Source organism: Hypomesus transpacificus, chromosome 16 (assembly GCF_021917145.1).
Source record: "Hypomesus transpacificus isolate Combined female chromosome 16, fHypTra1, whole genome shotgun sequence".
NCBI lineage: Eukaryota > Metazoa > Chordata > Actinopteri > Osmeriformes > Osmeridae > Hypomesus > Hypomesus transpacificus.
This window is the reverse complement of record NC_061075.1, coordinates 7,086,501-7,104,434: the sequence shown is the minus strand read 5'-3', so window position 1 is coordinate 7,104,434 and position 17,934 is coordinate 7,086,501. Positions and strand designations below refer to the sequence as shown.

The following is a 17,934-nucleotide window of genomic DNA, read 5'->3' as shown; positions in this document are numbered from 1 at the left end:
GGCAGAGGAAAGGATGTGGAGAGGGAAAGGAGAAAGGGCTATACATAAATATCAACTGACCCGCCATCCTGAGTACTTTGAGAACGTTTACCATCCATATGATGTCAGTACAGAAGTTAATATTTTACAGTAAACTAAAACTAATTTTTCAAATTAATTTCATTTGGCTCTTGTGTGTAAGGTTACGTTAGCCATGCTCTTCAGCACCTCATATTTCAAAAAAGTATTGTATTTTTTGTCACGTTTCTATTTTATTTTTACAAAAACAAAAAAAAAAGTGTAGATTAATTTATTTGTAGAAAGAAACTCAGTGCATGTATAAGCAGATCTCTGTACATGAAGTATAACAAAAGGTTTTCAAAAACTTATAGAACTACAAAGCTACATGGGAATGTGATGGAGAACAACCATGTAGTCAAGTCATATTCTGAGAAAATAAGGCAAATTAAAATTACGTACAATCGATTGGTCCATCCAAGTTATTAGCCACCTCCATTAGTGTTGATTGTCTTAAGTTTTTTCTTTTTTTTCAAATATACATGAAACGTCCACACACCAATGTAATGGTTCTGTTGTCCCTGGTGGGGGCGCTAGAGGTACCGGTACTTCCTGTCCCTAATGGAGGAGATTCAAATCTACTTCCTGTCCCAAAGGGGGTCGGCCACAGCTACATCCCCCTCCGGGCCCTAAGAGGAAGTCATCACGCCGTTCCTTCTGGAGAGGCTATCGAAGGGCAGGCCCACCTCCCTGTCCTCCATATCCTCGGTGGAGTCGCTCCGCAGCAGCAGCTCGTAGGGGCTGTGAGAGGCCAGGCCGTTGGGCGCGCCGCCCGCCGGCGTCCCCTTGTCGTCCTTCCTCATGGACACGGCCAGGGAGGAGAGGCTGACGTTGACGTCCTTGAAGGCGTGCAGCAGGAAGATGCCCACGATGATGGTGAGGAAGCCGCCGAGCGTGCCGATGACGTCGGCCGTGCCCATGTGCTCCCACTCCTTGAAGAGGATGGCCGAGCACGTGAGCACCGACGTGGTGAAGAACACGTAGTAGATGGGCGTCACCAGGGACGTGTTGAAGATGTCCAGGGCCTTGTTCAGGTAGTTGATCTGGGTGCTGACGCAGGCCACCAGAGCCAGCAGCAGGATCCAGAACAGGGGGTTCCCCACCACCGACACCCCGGCGATGGCCTCCTTGATGGCGATGCCCAGCCCCTTCACGCACGACACGGACAGCGCTCCGATCACCGAGCAGATGGTGATGTACACCATGATGTTGGTCTGGCCGTGGCGCGGGCCCACCACGAAGATGAAGATGAGGGCCACGATGATGACTAACGTGGCGAAGACCACAAACCCTACAGGGGGAATGAGCAAGAGGGTTTGGATTAGCCTGGCACAAGGTAAGGGTTAGGACCGAGTCCCAGTAGTATCAGAAACATTGAGCAGCAAGTAGGCTGAAGTATCCAATCCTACGATAAGGCAACCGAAGATGATTACTTTGTTCGTCCCCACAGGTAAACCTCTCGTACCTGGGTCCACCAGCTTCTGAGCCATGTGCTCCAGCCGGCTGATCTCCTCCTCCTGGGGCGCGTGGATCACCATGGCGGTGGAGCCCAGGATGCTCAGCAGGCAGCCCAGCTTCCCGTGCAGGTTCAGACGCTCCGACAGGAAGTACGAGGACAGGACCGCACTGCAACGACAAGGCGACGCTCAGAAAAGCCACGCCCGCATTCGCAATCCCCCCCCTCCTCCCCTTGTGACAGCTCCACCCAGCTCCCCATCAGGTTAGGTTGGAGTGGGTACGGAATGATGAACATAGCCTCGATAACGGCGTGAGCTATCTATTCAAAGGCCTCTGGGATGCTGTTGTTGGCGTACCACAGATGCACATTCTTTATGCTCTAAAACAACTTCCCCATGACCTATAAATCGTCGCTTACTACAGAGTCCTCCATCTCTTTTTACTTTAGTGGCAAAGCAGGGTTCAAACCCCGTTTCCCTTTATCAACACGGTTATTCCAGCGATGCCCAGTTCCAGTGATGGAGCAGAGCAGTTCTAACTTGGTTGGTCGTACCTCACTAGCACACTGAGGGCTCCCAGCGGGGTGACCAGGGTGGCAGGGGCGAAGGCGTAGGCAGCAAAGTTGGCGGCTTCTCCAGCTCCCACTGCGAGGAAATGGATTTGATATACGGGATTAATGGCTTGCACATCACGGGAAGGTGATGGCTTTGACGTAGCACGATTCCAAAAAGAGAGAGATGGAGATATGACAGGATGACGGGTTCTTTCACAGCCCCCGTGCCGTCATCGCTTGACTTACTTGATAATAAACCGGCCCACCAAAGCCACTCCTTCAGATAGGCGTGACCTCCCTGTCCTAGGAAAAAGGAAACATTGCAATGCCTTTACGATGGGATAGGTGTGGGTATGGCTCAATGGTATAGCATTTACAGTACTTACTGTGAGTCGCTCTTGATAAGAGCTGGAGTCGCTCTGGATTTAAAATGCTAAATGACTAAATGTAAATGTAGCATTTGACTTCAGATCAGTGGGCACAGGTTCAAATCCATTACACCCAGCAGTACATGTCACTTTGGATGAAAGCATCTGCTATGAACAACAAATCCTATCATAAAATCTTTCTTTTGACAGTTAAGTCTCGGTTATGAGGCGTTAACCTCTGACATCACATCCATAAAGAGCTCAAAAGACAGCTAACAGAGTGCAATATGGAAGAACTTTAGGTTACTGTATGTCCATTTGCAACTTGAACTTCGACACTGCCTTGCCATCTTACTTCATGTTTAAACAGGAGGTTAGGTGAAACTGCAACTTTTTTTAGAGCGGCATTTCGTCGATGACAAGTCAGACACACCCCACTTAACTAAATCTTTTCTGAACCGCATGCAAAGCTGGCCAAGCAAGAACTGAAAAATGTGAACGATCACGCCACTGAACCCTCCCACACCTGTCAGACAACTAAACTCGGTTTCAGTGTTGCTCAAGCTCTACAGACTATTACTCAACTTTAGAACAAATACATCAACTTTAGAACAAATACAGCACCCTGGTATGCTATACTTTTCGTTCAAATATTACACGTTAAAAGTACCTGCTCTCATGGACCCCTTCCTGGCCAGGCGAAGTAGCCCTTTCTTCTTGAGGATGAAGCTTCCACCGATGAAAATGCTGGAGCTAATAGCTAATCCCAGTCCGATATAGAAATCATACTTTCCCCGATCTTGACCCATAGTGAAGCTGGATGTGTTGGTGCTGTCCGTCACATTTATAACCAAGCACCGGAGCTGCTGACCCGAGGAGCAATTATCACCAACCCAAGACCCTAAAATAAAATCACAAACATAAGCCATTTAATATAATTACAGGTTAAGTTAAAGTCATATCCTACACTACATTACACGTATGAGTGGCTATAGACTTTGTAATGATCATAAATGTCATACAATCTTATTCGCAACAGCTTTTAAACCTTACCGTTCCTACATGTTGCATTTATGTTTGTATACCCATCCTCCTCCATCGCTGACTCCATCATAAACATTCAAGAGACCCATTGAAAATGTCAAAGTATTCATGAATGACACATACGAAACTACTCCGATGCGACACTGTACAACCTCCCACTTCCGCAGTCATCAAGTCAACAACTACCTTACCAGGTTGTTCAATCAATGGGCTGTTCATCTAAATAGCCTCAGGTCAGGAAGTGGCTGGATTGTCAGGCCTGTTTGAGTTGTTGATACAATGCGAGTCAAACTAATATTGCCAGCTAATTATCTGGCGATCATTTCAACAAGCTAGTTTGCTAGCCTACCGTATATACGACAGATTGTTGTTTAAAGCTAACTGATTAGCAAAGTAACCTGCCAAGCTTGCAAGCGCGTTGAATGCTGCCGTCTAGCTACCAAGCTATAGCAAGCCATCTCCGCTGACAGTAGGCACCTGACGTGGCTAAATAAGCCGTTAGCTACTTGCTAAAAGGTTGTCGCTAGACATCCTACATTGTTTACACATAATTCAAATTTGCAGACATGTGTATACCTGCTGAAAGATTCCTGGGTTGTCCAATAGCCAAATAGGTGGTAGCTAATTAGCTATCTGGACTAGCTTCCTCCTGTTTTCATAGTGATCTTCACATTGTGGTGGCTAGCAACGATCCTGCTTGAAGGCAAGGTTGGCGATCAACACGATGAGGGCAATCCTCTCTGCGCATGCGATAGTCGACATGACTACTAGCCAGCACGTTATACGCGCTCTGATATTCGATTCATGTGTAGAGACATTTACGATTAATTGAACTTTTAAGTATCAACTATTTAGATGCCCAGTGTTTCTGTCGATTTTGTCAACCTATTCCAAACGTAGCCTAATCCCAAAAGTGACAGATTAGTCCTAAATGAAATGTTTCAAGGTAGTTCAGAATGTGTCAGAAATTGAAAAAATGACGGATAGGTCTACAGACTGACTCAATAAGTAGGCTAATTTAGCTACGTTACCTCGTTGCACTTGCTTTCTCCATCGAGCAGGTTCTTCGTTGTGTGCCCATAAATGTATGCCCCAACCACCTGCTCTCAGCTAGAATGACATTGAATAATTCATAACAGCCTCAGTGTTTGTGTGTAAATAAATAGGACTGAATCCCGTGAGACGAACCAGTTCTGCAAAGCACTCTTTTAGTATTGACATACGACACAGTATTTATGGTATACAATGAAAATATTAATAATTGGTATCTAATGTTTGTCATTCAATTAGCAAGTAGTTCATCACACCTGATTTAAAAAAAAATCACTATATCACAATGGTTAAGGTTTAAACTGCATTTTAATTTTGGTTGGTTAATACAGTACATAACAAAACTGCAGGTAAGGTAAGTAAATTGAACACAGTTAATCTGTTCCGTATTTGGTGAAAAAGCAAAGGAACAATCAAGTACACTGCTTCATTGTGCAATAATCTCATTTTACAAACAACATATCCTTTTTTTTTTCTTTTTTTTTGTGCAAGGGAGAGGGACTTATTGAATACCTTGTTAAACCTGCTGCTATTGCAACCCGGACCTGGATAAGCAGAAGAAAATGGATGGATGGATTTTTTATTTGAAATTCTAGTGTGAATTAGATTCAAACCACATCAGTCTACTTTAGCTCTCCCCCCTGATTGCTTCCAGGTGAGCATAGCCCCCTGATCTATTCTAAGTAGAAGGACCCCTACTGACACTGTCGTAAGACCACACAGTATGCCGAAACAGTCCACTACACCGACTGCTGTCCATTCCTTGAAGAGAATCGCAGAGGCAACTATCACAGTCGACGTGAACGTCACGTAGTATATTGCTTCGAATATATTGGAGCTGAAGTTTTCCAGGGCCTTGTTGATGAAAGTGAACTGGATGAGGATGCTGACCGCCAACGTTCCCAGCAAACACACAAAGAGAACCAGGGCCCTGCGACTCGAGGGCCCCTCGCCAAAAGCGTCCTGAGCGGCCAGACCCAGGCCTTTGCTGCAGGGCACCGTGAAGCTTCCAAGGAGTGAGCATATGGCCACATACACCATGATGTTAGACGTGCCATGTATGGGGGCAATCCACCCAATCAGTACAACCAGCAGCAGGACCACCAAGGAGGCATATGTAAGAAACACTGCATGAGGGGAGAAACACAAACAATATTCTGTCAGCGTCAGCAGCATGTCAAGACGAGATAACATTTGTTGAGTGTGATTGCAGGTCTTCATGCGTACTTTCCTACAGTCTGTGTAACAACAACACCCGACTCCCTCCTTGTGAGTGCACAAGGAATTTGAATCAGGAGAGACTATATGTGACCAGACGAGGCTTAAACACACCTGGATCTGACAGTCTGTCCTCCAGCTCCACTCTAGTTGTTACGCTCTCTGACTTTGGGGAATGAATGATGAGCACGATTGAGCCACAGCAACATAGCACACAACCAAGCTTTCCCAGGATATTCAGATGCTCCTGAAGAATGAAGGAAGCCAACACAGCCCTGCATCCAAAACACAAGAGTTTGACTTGAGAATAGGCGGGTTTAACAGCACAAATCATTCAAAGTCAAATTTGAATCTGCTCACCCAAACAGCACACCCAGGGCCCCTAGAGGGGTCACGATTACAGCGGGTGCTGCGTTATAGGCCAAGAAGTTACCAATCTGGCCAATGCTCACTGTACAGGATTTTCAAACAGTCAAATTAAGAATTCTAAGGTTTTTGACTTGTACTTAAATGTATGACATACAGATGGCGCCTCACTCACTTGAAAGTGTACCTCCCCACCACACTCCATCTTTCAAATATGAACCACCTTAACAAGAAAAAAATGTTTTGGTATTTTACACACCTTCCACTGCACTACGGTTACGTACGTTTAACCTAGTGTGTGTAACTGAAGAAATATTGACGGATGATGGTGTACTAATGAACTAATTAAACCTTGATATGCTAATTTAATTGATCACATGACGCTATTAAGGACCACTCACTGGTTTAATACTTCTGTCAGGATATGTAAAGTTATAAGTGAGCAAATAAATTATTTTTAGGACAGCACAGCTAAAACTCGGGTATCATTTAGATCTTAACAGTCGTATGATTTGCAGTAGGCTACTTTAGGCTACTAGGTTACATAGCTTAGGCTACCAAAGAAGCCACTCAAAACCGATAATAGCCTACATTAAAAGTTAACTAACGCCAGACGTTCTATTTTTCACAGCTATTTCACAGACGCCGTCGAAGAAACCTGAATTAGATTTTCGGCACACAGTGCAGCTTTAGCTAAGAAAAGTTAGTGTAGCTTGCATTAGTCATTTCACCTTAATGTTGATCGTATCGACCTTCCTCTAAAATATTGTAATGTATTTTCTAAGCTACCTCTAGCACGTGCTCGCAATATTCCTTTCTTTTGAAGCACAAACGTAGATCCATTAATAAAGCTGGATATCACAGCAATCCAAATCCCGGCTGGTAGCGAAGTTCCTATTTCTACAGCCATTGCTATTGTAGTCGTTTGTTAATCATTTGTGTTTACACCGGATATTGATTTGAACCAGCCGTAATTGTACTATTCAACCATGTATGTTCTGCTATAACACTGCAACGCAAGTTTTTATAAACTCACGATGGTCAAAATGGAGTAAGTGAAATAGAAGGAAGATTCTACTGTGCACCGCAGGTCTGTATGGGCGTGGTTTTTAGTGCGCCCTCCATTGGTGAATGTTGTCTGACCCATCAGAATAATATGGTCTGACTGCCCCATCAGATTCAACTTTATGAACATGGACTTATTTATGGTGATGTAAAATTTGGAACGATAATGATAAAAAAAATAAAAGTTTGTGATTGGCCAATGATGATGATGACGAGGCAGGATTGCAAAGGGTGTCTATCAGTGGGGTTCATTGACTACCTATGTCGGGACATATAATATGATTCCATACATCCATAAATATAATGGTTTTAGTAATCAAATAATCTGATTTGAAATGCACGCATTAAGTATGGGCCAATAAAACTACGTCATCTGTTTCTATGCCTCGTGCCTCTGTCTGTGTGTGTCTCTCGTGCTTTAAGGCTAATTGGCTGTTCGACTTGTCAATCATTCAGTCCAACATGGACGACTTTGTAATGCAGCAGAGCCAGTGCTAGGACTGAAGATACGACAACAGAATACAAAAACCCATAGGTAATGAACATATTTTGAGAATTTGTCATCAATAGAAACTTGATGTAAGCGTCATATTACACATTTAAACGTAATGCCTTCTTTCTGTTCAACCTGTCACTGCTCGCCAGCTATCTGGCTGGTACTGTAGCTTGACTGTGTTGCTGCATCATTTGTGGTGTGGTTTGGATGTGCAGACTAGCCAGCCCATAGCTAATGTTAGCTTGCTAGCTACAGTAGCTAACGCTGGATAGATGGAGCAGTGTTAATAACACCGTTCGCTAGCTAGTAGTTAACATGCTGTTTGTGTAGCCAGCTGGTTTCGAAGCTGTGGTTGTTGTTGTTTTTTCGGAGGTTAACATCTGAATTTTGCATGAGTCATTAATTTGAGACTAGCTATAGCTAGTCAAAGATGACTGTCTTAGTTAAATAGCTAGATATCTATCTTGGCCCAATTCACATAGCTCCCTAGCCGGCCAGTTGCCTAGCTATGAGCGTATCTTATTGCAAGCTAACATTCTGTCATATAGCTAGCTTGTTACCAATTGCAGTCGCTTGATTATGTGATGATTGTGCGTAATATTTCGTTCACACACTACTAGATGGGTCATGTTCGTCCCTTGCCTCTGAAGATACCTGACTTATCATAGCCAACTAATGCTATCTAGGTCTGTTGACACAAATCTCACCTAGCGTTCTTTAAACAGGGTAGGCTGCTGTTGCAGCCAGCAGAGAAGAGGTAAAGATGCCTTCTCCGTCATTTACCCTCGATGCCCAGCTAAGATTTCATGACAAATGGCTGAAGATAGACTTGCAGGTAAGTGGTCCTACTGTCGCAGGGAGACCCTTTCTACGCAGCTGTTGTAAAATTAAACCGACAGAATACTTGTTCTTACGACAGAATACTGTTCTTACTAGAAGTACATTCCATGAATGTGAGTGAGCTAAAGAACATGAAAGTTAATGTCACCTGCATCCATTGGTTGAGATTTCTAGACAGAACTGGCTTTGTTGTAAGGAGGGTAATCAGTTTGTCTAAAACTGTGGTTTTTCTGTTAAGTGAGATTATTTGTCTATCTGTTTGTTTGTGTGTTTGCTTTTAGATACTCAACCTAGTATTGCACAAGAATTCGGATACGTGCTTGTTGCCAAATTTAGCCCCCTCTCAGTCTCGAAGCTGTCTAGTGACAGGTCTCCACGTCCTTGCCCTACACATAGGTGTTGCACGTCTGGTGTCATGTTTAATTTGCCATGTTATTGACATTTGAAACCTGCATCTCTGGAAAGTACTTTTTGTGACTTGTTAGTCTATACGAGCATTTCTCTGGGCACCAGAGGCCTAGGGTGTATATCTGTCCATGTTGTTGTTGATGTTATTACATTGTAATTATGCGGATGTAATAAATCTACTGCCCCTAAAGTTAGTCGCAGGTTTCCAGACGGGAAGTATGTTCACAGACAAGATCAACATGGTTTAGGATTCAGGAAGCTGAAAGTTTTGGGCCGCAATAGGGGGATTGATTAGTATTAGTCCACAGTTAATGCTGTGTGAGGAACATTGTTACGTATTCTTCTGTTCTGTAGCATGAAGAGGCCCATTCAGTATAATGCAGTAAAGTTGCGTTACGTGATTTGAAGGAGAGATCACGTCAGCGGTCCACCAAGACAGCTTTAAAAAAAAAAAGTCTGTAGTCTCCTTGCTGTGCTACACATCAAATCAAATCAATTTGTATAGCCCTTTTTACACGCAAGCATGTCACAGAGGGCTTCACATGCGCCCATAGAACTGCCCCTCAACCAACCTAAACCCTCAAGAAAGACAAGGAAAAACTCCCAACGGGAGAAAAAATGGAAGAAACCTTGGGAGGAGCCATTCAGAGAGGGATCCCCTCCTCCAGAGACGGTTGGTAGGAGAGAGGAGCAGAACACAGGCTAAACATAGTCATACAGTGTGAATGTTTGTCTCTGGCAGCGGGCCTTCTCTCCAGAGGGCCTGAGCGAGATGTGGAACGAGATGGTGAAGGACGAGGAGATCACCTTCAATGGAGAAGAGACAGCCCACCTAGGTACACACAAGCCCAAACCGTTTTTGCAACACATCTGGTTCCGTGAGATCGCCCACCCAAGCGAGAATCCATTTTCGCCAAGGCCCCGCCCTCGGGGCGGGAGGGATGGAGGGAGGTTCTAACAGTCCTTGTGTTGTTTTTGTCCACTTCTCCAGAAGACTGCACGGACTGCTTCGCCACGCAGAAGAAGGAGGAGTCTAACGACAAGGAGAAGAAGGAGGAGGAGGAGACGTCTACGTCGGTCCATCACTCCATCATCGAGACGTGGGACTGGGGCCGACAGCCAGGTGAGACGTGGGACTGGGGCCGGGGGCCAGGTGGGACTGGGGCCGGCGGCCAGGTGGGACGTGGGACTGGGGCCGGCGGCCAGGTGAGACGTGGGACTGGGGCCGGAAGCCAGGTGAGACGTGGGACTGGGGCCGGGGGCCAGGTGAGACGTGGGACTGGGGCCGGGGGCCAGGTGAGACGTGGGACCGGGGCCGGGGGCCAGGTGAGACGTGGGACTGGGGCCGGGGGCCAGGTGAGACGTGGGACTGGGGCCGGGTGAGAGAGGGTTCCTGCCCGCCTCGCCGCTGAGGGCCTGGCAGCTCACAGAGCAGCTCACATGACCTTCCTCTGTTTATTTTTAAATGCACATATACACACACACTTGAGAATTATTAACGTCTATGACAACTGTGACAGTGTCTTAAGCACACGCAAACACTTTTACACAGCTTCACAACCTTTTTTGAATCGATTTTTTAGTACATTTTCATGTCAACAAAAAGTGTGCCTAAGACTTATTAGTAACTTGGCAAAATGTTTTTATTTTTTTATTTTGCCTGTTAACGTTTGGGCCCTCCAGGAGTGCTGAGCTCTGCTATTGTTGTTGTTTTTGGACCAAAAATCCACCTGTCGTGTACACAAGCTGCCCCCAGGGTCCCACAGTGGTGGTGTCAGTGCTGCTGGCAGCAGCCACATGGATTAGCCATGTCTATATGAGTCTGAGATATTAGAATACCGACCCTTTCAACACACTGGCCTCCCATCGGAGTGGGCTTCTCTCGCCGTGTCTGCGTGTGCTCTCCTGCGGGTGTGTGCGTGAGGTGTGTAGAGACTCAAGTGACCACGCTAACTTGTCTGGAGATCAGGGCGGTTATTTTTACCCCTGTGCAGCGTGGCGGTAGTGCGGGTCGCCCTCTTTTAACACCTGCCCCTGGTGTGGGGCAGGGTGCCCCAGATTGTGTTGGGTGGGGCTGGGCTGCTGGTGGCGGCTGGCTGGAGGCGATAAGCACATGGAGAAGGCGGGAGCTTCGGTATGATTGGTCCAACCCCGATTGGAGACTTTTTTGCTTCTCTGCACACACAAGTGTACAGGCGCCCTGTGCCCACTCTCAAACACATGCCCTGGCGGTCACATGGCCTGGAGTTCACATGTTTATGACTCCTTTTGTGCGTACATGTACTAGGGCACATTTGTCTGTCCACGAGGTACTGGATGGAGTGGGTGTAATTCGATTACATTCACACTTAAGTGCCTTATCATGGAGACTCAGATTTCAGGCCTCTAGCACACTTCCGGCTTCCTGCTCCAGTGATTCGAAGTGTCTAGATAACCGCCTCGAGCGTGTAACTAGATGCACTATAGAGAAACTGTTAGGTATGTTTATTGATCAAGAAGCTCACAGAGTCGTCGGGTTCAAAGAAGGTTCAAAGGGTTTACTTCCTGCAAGGAAACAAGTCTGCCTGGATACAGAGTTGCTTAAAGCTTTACCGTAATAGGCAGTTCTTATATACATGGTTCAGAACATGTAACAGGATGGAGACAGGACTTTCCACCTCCCACATGTGGAGGTGACAGTCTGTGACCCTTGGATGACACGCTGCTACACCTGCTCTTCATACATGCATTTGCAAGACATCGAAGGGTAAACTTTTTAGTAAAGCATGAAGTTAAAGAAAGACAGGAACATTCCTTCGGTGTCTCTTATCCGCTTAACAATATTGGGGTGCAGTGCTTCTCTCCCTAAGCACAAAAATTTAATACACAGCAATATTCTTTTCTGACTGTATAACAATGTTGCTCAAACAGTTCCAACAGAAACCCCTTTAAAAGTATATATCATTGTTTAAAGAAATGTGTGTGCCGGCTTTCACCCTTTTAAGGCCTAGCTGGAGACATTGTCTATGCTCCCAACAATCTGTCTGAATGTCCGCAGGGCAGCTAAGGGCAGCTGGTTTGTGGAGCGCTGCTTGCGTCCCTCTGGGCTGTGGAAAGAGCTAGCCTGTCTGGCTTAAGCTTAAGTGGATTTCAGGTCGGCTATTTTGGCCTGTCATGTCTTCCTCAGAGCGATGACATTAATAGGCCTGCGCCCATGCGTTTCATGCTGATTGGGCAGCAGCAGCGGCGTGGGCGGGGCCAGACCCGGTCGAAAGCTTGCGGGGCATCACAGCTGAAAAGCTGACGATTGTGTAAAGTTTTTATATTTTATTTTATTCAGCTAAATTGTAGGTCGTATGTAAGGATGTGCATTTGTCTGACATGCTCACAAACGTGCTCACTGCCTCGACTGTGTGTGTGTGTGTGTGTGTGTGTGTGTGTAGACGAGAATGAGCTGAAGGACTGCCTGATGGTTCTGGTGGACGACCAGCAGAAGCTGTCTGCCCAGACGGCCAAGAGCACGCTGTCGGCCCTGCGGCTGCGCCAGCGCCTGGTCATCCTGGAGCGCTACCTCATCTCCCTCAGCCACAGCGTCATGGAGGAGAAGTACAAGTTCCGCTGGAAGTTCCCCGCCACCCCCCCGCAGCCCGCCGTCGACAACAAGAGGTCCGAGTCACCGCCAGGCTCTCCCTACCGCGTCACCACCGAGTCATGTGACCCGATGTTAAACACTTCTGGGTCCTTTTTATCTTGTTTGGGTTGTTGTTCATATTAACTTGCTTATTATTCAAGAGGTCTAAGTCAAGTGTGTGTGTGTGTGTGCGCAGTCCCCGTCCTGTCAGTAAGAGTGTGGAGGGCCTGGCCAGGGTGGGCTCCAGGGCTGCGTTGTCCTTTGCGTTCGCCTTCCTCCGAAGAGCCTGGAGGTCAGGTAAGATACTGCCAGCTCTCTCTCTCTCTCTCTCTCTCTCTCTCTCTCTCTCTCTCTCTCTCTCTCTCTCGCGCGCGCTCTCGCTCTCGCTCTCTCTGTGTGTGTCTCTTTCCCCTCTCTCGACCCACTCCCTCGTCACTCAGACGTTTTCAGTGAACCCTCAAGGTCACTTTAACGACCAGTTTGTTCTTTCTCCATTCATGATTAAATGGCGGAGCCTTGGGTGATGAAATGCATGACGAGGGATTAAAGGAACACAAGCGTTTCTGGTAGTAGTCGGTTGGCCCCCACACCAAGCTCTCTGTCTTTAGCTCTCAGCATCTTCCTCAGACGTGACGACATCTAACGGTTCTTCTCACAACCCCTGGATGAATATTTATGAGGACCATAACACGATCCGGAGTCACAGATTGATCATCCACACACAAGCACACAAGGTTATGAAGGGTCCTATCCTGCTGTACAGCGAGGGCCATTCAACATATCTGTCAGTGACCACGGCGACAGGCCCAGTGTTCTTTCCTAGGGGGGCTTCAGAAGGAAAGGGGAGGAGGAAGGGAGGATAGCACCGTGGTGATGCATGTCGGCAGGACAGTCTGTCCACAGGGCCTCCCTGAAGACCTCAAGGTCAGCCCAGACCGACGAGGTTAGCGTAACGAGGCTCTCGTCTCGTAACCCGACGAGTCATGTACGACGGCGTGAGCGCCCCTGAACCGCGTTGTGACCCGCAGGAGACGACGCCGACCTGTGCAGCGAGCTCCTGCAGGAGTCTCTGGACGCCCTGCGCGCCCTTCCCGAGGCCACCCTGTTTGACGAGCGGACTGTGTCGTCCGTGTGGCTGGAGGTGGTGGAGAGGGCCACCAAGTTCCTCAGGTGAGTCAGCCTGGCCTCTCGTTACGACCCCCCGCTCACTTCCCCCCCCATGCTTGTTTGGGATGCTGACCCTTGGCTCTCGTTCGACAGCGACGTGCACGGGAGCGCCAGCTCCAAAAGCAACATTCCCCTGCAGGATCAGCACCTGGCCCTGGCCATCCTGCTGGAGCTGGCCGTGCAGAGGGGCACCCTCAGGTACGCCCCGACACTCGAACCAAACCGCCTTTTTTGTATTCTCCCAGCCCTTTCCGCAAGGTGAATGCGGCACCCTGCTCACCCATCACACCTGCCCCCCCCCCCCCCCTTCCATGTGACTTCCCCTCCAACTCTAACGCCCCACCCCCTCCGGTCTCCTCCCCTCCAGTCAGCTCCTCTCCGCCGTGCTCCTGCTCCTGCGCCTGTGGGACAGCGGCACCCGCGAGATGGACAACGAGCGCTCCACCCAGGGCACCAGCGCCCCCCTGCTGCCCCTGCTGCAGCGCCTGCAGAGCATCTACAGCACCAAGGACGAGCCGGTCCCCCAGGAGGAGGGAGAGGTGAGGCCCCCGCCCCCGGCCGGGTCCCTAGAATATCCGTGCTCCGATTGTTAGCTTCTCTAACAAAAGGGCTGAGGGGGGTCACGTGCCGTGGCGTTCTAGAATGAAGGCTCTCTGGTCTTTGCGACGGACCTCGGCTGTCTCCAGGGCGACGCTGATGCCCAGCTCATGGTTTCCTCCTCCTCCGCCCCTCCAGATTCTCTCCGCTCCGCTCAGCCCCAACGAGAGCTTCCTGCGCTACCTGACCCTGCCGCAGGACAACGAGTTGGCCATCGACCTGCGCCAGACGGCCGTGGTCATCATGGCCCACCTGGATCGGCTGGCCTCCCCCTGCAGCCCCCCTCAGTGCAGCTCTCCCACCTCGCACAAGGTACCAGACCTCCACATGACCTCCACCCCCTCCTCCCAACCTCAGTCTCCCCCCTGGCAGGGCCTCGCCCCTGGGGTTCATCTTCCTTCCTGAGCCCCAGCATGTTTAGAAAATGGTTAACGTTCGACCCGGTGTCAAAGATGGGTTGTGTGTTTTGACGGAGGACCTAGAAGCCACACAGATTTCTGTTTCTCTCTGCCCCTTCTGTTCTGTTGGAGGATCATGGATTCATGCAGGTAATTAGCCTTTTCTAAGACTTCCCGTTCCCTGCATGACTCTCTCTCTCTTCTGCATCAGCGCTTCATTGGATGACTCCACCATGCCCTGGGGAGGAGCCGGGTGGGAGTGTAGTTTGCAAAGTTTTAGGCCTTTTATTATTCAGATGTTAACTGATCAAATGCGTATCGAAAATACTTCAAAATAGTCTCGGCCGCGGTTTTCACTTTTGAGACTTTGAAGGTAACTCCCTCAAAGAAGCTGGAGGTTTTCACTCGCTTTTGTAGTGTAAATAAAGGTTGTTTTAAGATGGTCCCTGAAATACGACTGCGTTTCTGTTCGAACTGACGTGCTAAATCAGATGAAAGTAAATGTAAAAATGCATGAATATGGTTTTTCCCTCCTCCGGATGGTTCTGGCTGCAGGGCATTGTGTTCCCGGCTAATACCTAGAAGACATCACAATCCTCCTTTGATGGCAATTGCATGCATATCTATGAATAACTTCAATGTTCTCCATGTCAGCACCCAGCCCTCCTTCATGTCTTTGATATGGTCAGGTGGTGTATCCCTCTCTAGGCTAATACTGTACATTAACCCTTTCTCTGCCGTCCTCTCCCCTCCCCCCCAGGGAAGCCTCCAGGAGGTGATTGGCTGGGGACTGCTGGGCTGGAAGCTGTACACCAATGTGAACGGCCCCAACGAGTGCAAGGCCCTGTCCAGCCTGGGGGTGACCCAGATCGTGTGCTCCGAGAAGGGCTTCCTCATCCTGGCCAGCAGTGGGGCCGTCTACACCCAGAACTACAAGTGCACCACTCTGGTACAGTCTCTGTCGACTCACGGCTGGGATACCCTAGGACATTCACAACCGTTTTACTTTATAAAAAAATATATAATAATTCCACCTGAGGCAAGTTGACTTAAGTGAAGTTATCGTGAAGCAACATACAAATAAGATAAATACTATGAGCTATTCACTGTGAATGCAGTAGCGAGCGCAGAATGACGTGCTGAAACATCGCATTTGGCAACTAAACGCTGACACCGCTGCTAGCTACTCTGAAGTAAGGAGTTGTTGTGTTGCCGCAGGCCCCCATGCTGGTCCACGCCCTGACCTCCAGGAAGATCCTGAAGCTCGCCGCACACCCCGACGGCCAGCACTATCTGTCCCTGTCCACCAACGGAGAGGTGTTCTCCTGGGGCTGTGGAGACGGAGGCCGCCTGGGTCACGGGGACACCACGTACGTTAGCCCGCTCGCTAGCTAGCTGGCTCCACAGACAGCAACATCTGCTCGCTAGCTAGCTAGCTGGCTCCACAGACAGCAACACCTGCTCGCTAGCTAGCTAGCTGGCTCCACAGACAGCAACACCTGCTCGCTAGCTAGCTCCTCCACAGAAAACTACCTTTGAGCTTTTGGAAGACATGTAATTGTGTTAGGGATTAGGTGTAGCTCGGTGGTTAAAGGATTTGGCTGTTTGCATGTTCGAATCCCCATCTTTAAGTCTATAATAATAACTTTATTATTATTTGTTATTTAAAAACACCTCCCTCCCTCCCTCCCAGGTACCTGGAGGAGCCTACCTTGATCTCAGCCTTCACAGGGAAGCATGTGGTTCACGTTGCCTGTGGGAGCACCTACAGTGCCGCCATCACAGCGGACGGAGAGCTGTACACCTGGGGGCGGGGCAACTATGGCCGGCTGGGCCACGGTAAGACCACCCCCTTCAACAGTAACAACATTTACGATTCCATCCCTGTTAGCAGCCCAGAGTCTCTGGTGACGCGATTGGCTGTGTCTTCAAGGTTCTGTTCTCTCGGCTGCTCTGATAGGCTCCAGCGAGGACCAGACCACGCCCATGCTGGTGACGGCTCTGAAGGGGCTGAAGGTGTTAGATGTGGCGTGTGGGAGCGGGGACGCCCAGACTCTCGCTGTGACGGAGAACGGTGAGAGAGAGAGAGACAGAGAGAGAGAGAGAGACAGAGAGAGAGAGAGAGACAGAGAGAGAGAGAGACATAGAGAGAGAGAGACACAGAGAGATAGAGAGAGAGAGACACAAAGAGAGAGAGAGACACAGAGAGAGAGAGAGAGAGAGAGAGAGAGACACAGAGAGAGAGAGAGACAGAGAGAGAGAGAGGCAGTCTATGGGACACTGCCTATTCTTTATTCATGTGTTGGCACGCACCCCTCTTGTCTAGACTACCAGACCTGCTGTCTCATTATCCCTCTCGATTATCATCAACTTGATGAGATTACAAAAAATTTATGTTTTATTTATATAGCCGAGTCACTCATATAAGCTTGCGTATATACTTGCATCCAAAGCAACATCACCATTCCTGACGATCTCCCCTCTAACCCCCTCCCCTCTCGAACCCCCCCGCAGGTCAGGTGTGGTCGTGGGGGGACGGGGACTACGGCAAGCTGGGCCGGGGCGGCAGCGACGGCTGCAAGACGCCCAAGCTGCTGGAGAAGCTCCAGGACCTGGACACGGTCAGGGTGTTCTGCGGCAGCCAGTTCTCCGTGGCGCTCACCAAGGACGGCCAGGTGTACACCTGGGGGAAGGGGGACAACCAGAGGCTGGGCCACGGCACGGACGAGCACGTGCGCTACCCTAAGCTGCTGGAGAGCCTGCAGGGTCAGTCCTCCTGCATTCTAATGTTGTTATGGTAACAAAAACTGTGAAAATTCCAACGACCACGCCACCGCAACAACAAAAAAAGAAGTAGAACTCAAATTAGCTCTTTCTGCCCCCCCCTCCCCTCTTTCCTCTCATGTCTCTCCTCCCCTCCCCCCCCCCCCCCCCCCAGGTAAGAAGGTGGTGGACATGGGGGTGGGCTCCACCCACTGCCTGGCCCTCACCGAGGAGGGCGAGGTGCACAGCTGGGGCAGCAACGACAAGCTGCAGCACTTCGACACGCTGTTCTCCAATAAGAAGCAGCCCAAGGCTCTGCCTGGACTCAACTCCAAACACATCGTGGGCGTGGCCTGTGGGCCAGGCCAGGTGAGCAGAGGAGGGGAGGGGAGGCTCTGATTGGCTACAGTGCTACTTGAGAAAGTTCCGCTTCATAAAATAGACTGTTAGACATATAAGCAGTATTGCAGTTGAGG

General features: G+C 48.9%; 3 protein-coding genes across 7 annotated transcripts in view; 1 reads left to right on the top strand and 2 right to left on the bottom strand.

The window, feature by feature from the left end:
* Positions 1-231: 231 nt before the first annotated feature.
* On the bottom strand, positions 232-4,588 carry nipa2 (NIPA magnesium transporter 2). Of its 3 annotated transcripts, none has more exons than XM_047036802.1 (6): positions 4,512-4,588; positions 3,107-3,337; positions 2,315-2,371; positions 2,069-2,159; positions 1,523-1,683; positions 232-1,348 (listed from the first exon to the last, which is right to left on the bottom strand). In XM_047036802.1, the coding sequence occupies exons 2-6, from the start codon at positions 3,243-3,245 to the stop codon at positions 687-689; spliced, it is 1,110 nt and encodes a 369-aa protein (XP_046892758.1). In that variant the 5' UTR covers positions 3,246-3,337; positions 4,512-4,588; the 3' UTR covers positions 232-686. The 3 variants fall into 3 exon arrangements, with proteins under 3 accessions (XP_046892758.1, XP_046892757.1, XP_046892756.1); XM_047036801.1 differs by lacking the exon at positions 4,512-4,588 and adding an exon at positions 4,057-4,215; XM_047036800.1 differs by lacking the exon at positions 4,512-4,588 and adding an exon at positions 3,490-3,667.
* Positions 4,589-4,820: 232 nt separating this feature from the next.
* nipa1 (NIPA magnesium transporter 1) lies at positions 4,821-7,204 on the bottom strand. 3 transcript variants are annotated; one of them, XM_047036910.1, is made up of 5 exons: positions 6,904-7,204; positions 6,290-6,337; positions 6,109-6,199; positions 5,863-6,023; positions 4,821-5,657 (listed from the first exon to the last, which is right to left on the bottom strand). In XM_047036910.1, exons 1-5 carry the CDS (start codon positions 7,022-7,024, stop codon positions 5,149-5,151), a joined length of 930 nt encoding a protein of 309 aa, XP_046892866.1. In that variant the 5' UTR covers positions 7,025-7,204; the 3' UTR covers positions 4,821-5,148. The 3 variants fall into 3 exon arrangements, with proteins under 3 accessions (XP_046892866.1, XP_046892868.1, XP_046892867.1); XM_047036912.1 differs by having other exon boundaries at positions 6,846-6,993; XM_047036911.1 differs by lacking the exons at positions 6,109-6,199; positions 6,290-6,337 and having other exon boundaries at positions 6,846-7,202.
* Positions 7,205-7,631: 427 nt separating this feature from the next.
* Positions 7,632-17,934, top strand: part of herc2 (HECT and RLD domain containing E3 ubiquitin protein ligase 2) — a 43,900-nt gene continuing 33,597 nt past the window's right edge. Inside the window, 16 exon segments of the mRNA XM_047037234.1 lie at positions 7,632-7,714; positions 8,401-8,510; positions 9,666-9,759; positions 9,915-10,046; positions 12,346-12,568; positions 12,730-12,830; positions 13,562-13,703; positions 13,794-13,898; positions 14,068-14,239; positions 14,436-14,609; positions 15,456-15,644; positions 15,914-16,065; positions 16,389-16,534; positions 16,656-16,769; positions 17,210-17,461; positions 17,634-17,827. Of these exon segments, the coding sequence (XP_046893190.1) occupies positions 8,439-8,510; positions 9,666-9,759; positions 9,915-10,046; positions 12,346-12,568; positions 12,730-12,830; positions 13,562-13,703; positions 13,794-13,898; positions 14,068-14,239; positions 14,436-14,609; positions 15,456-15,644; positions 15,914-16,065; positions 16,389-16,534; positions 16,656-16,769; positions 17,210-17,461; positions 17,634-17,827 (2,262 nt within the window). The 5' untranslated portion in view covers positions 7,632-7,714; positions 8,401-8,438.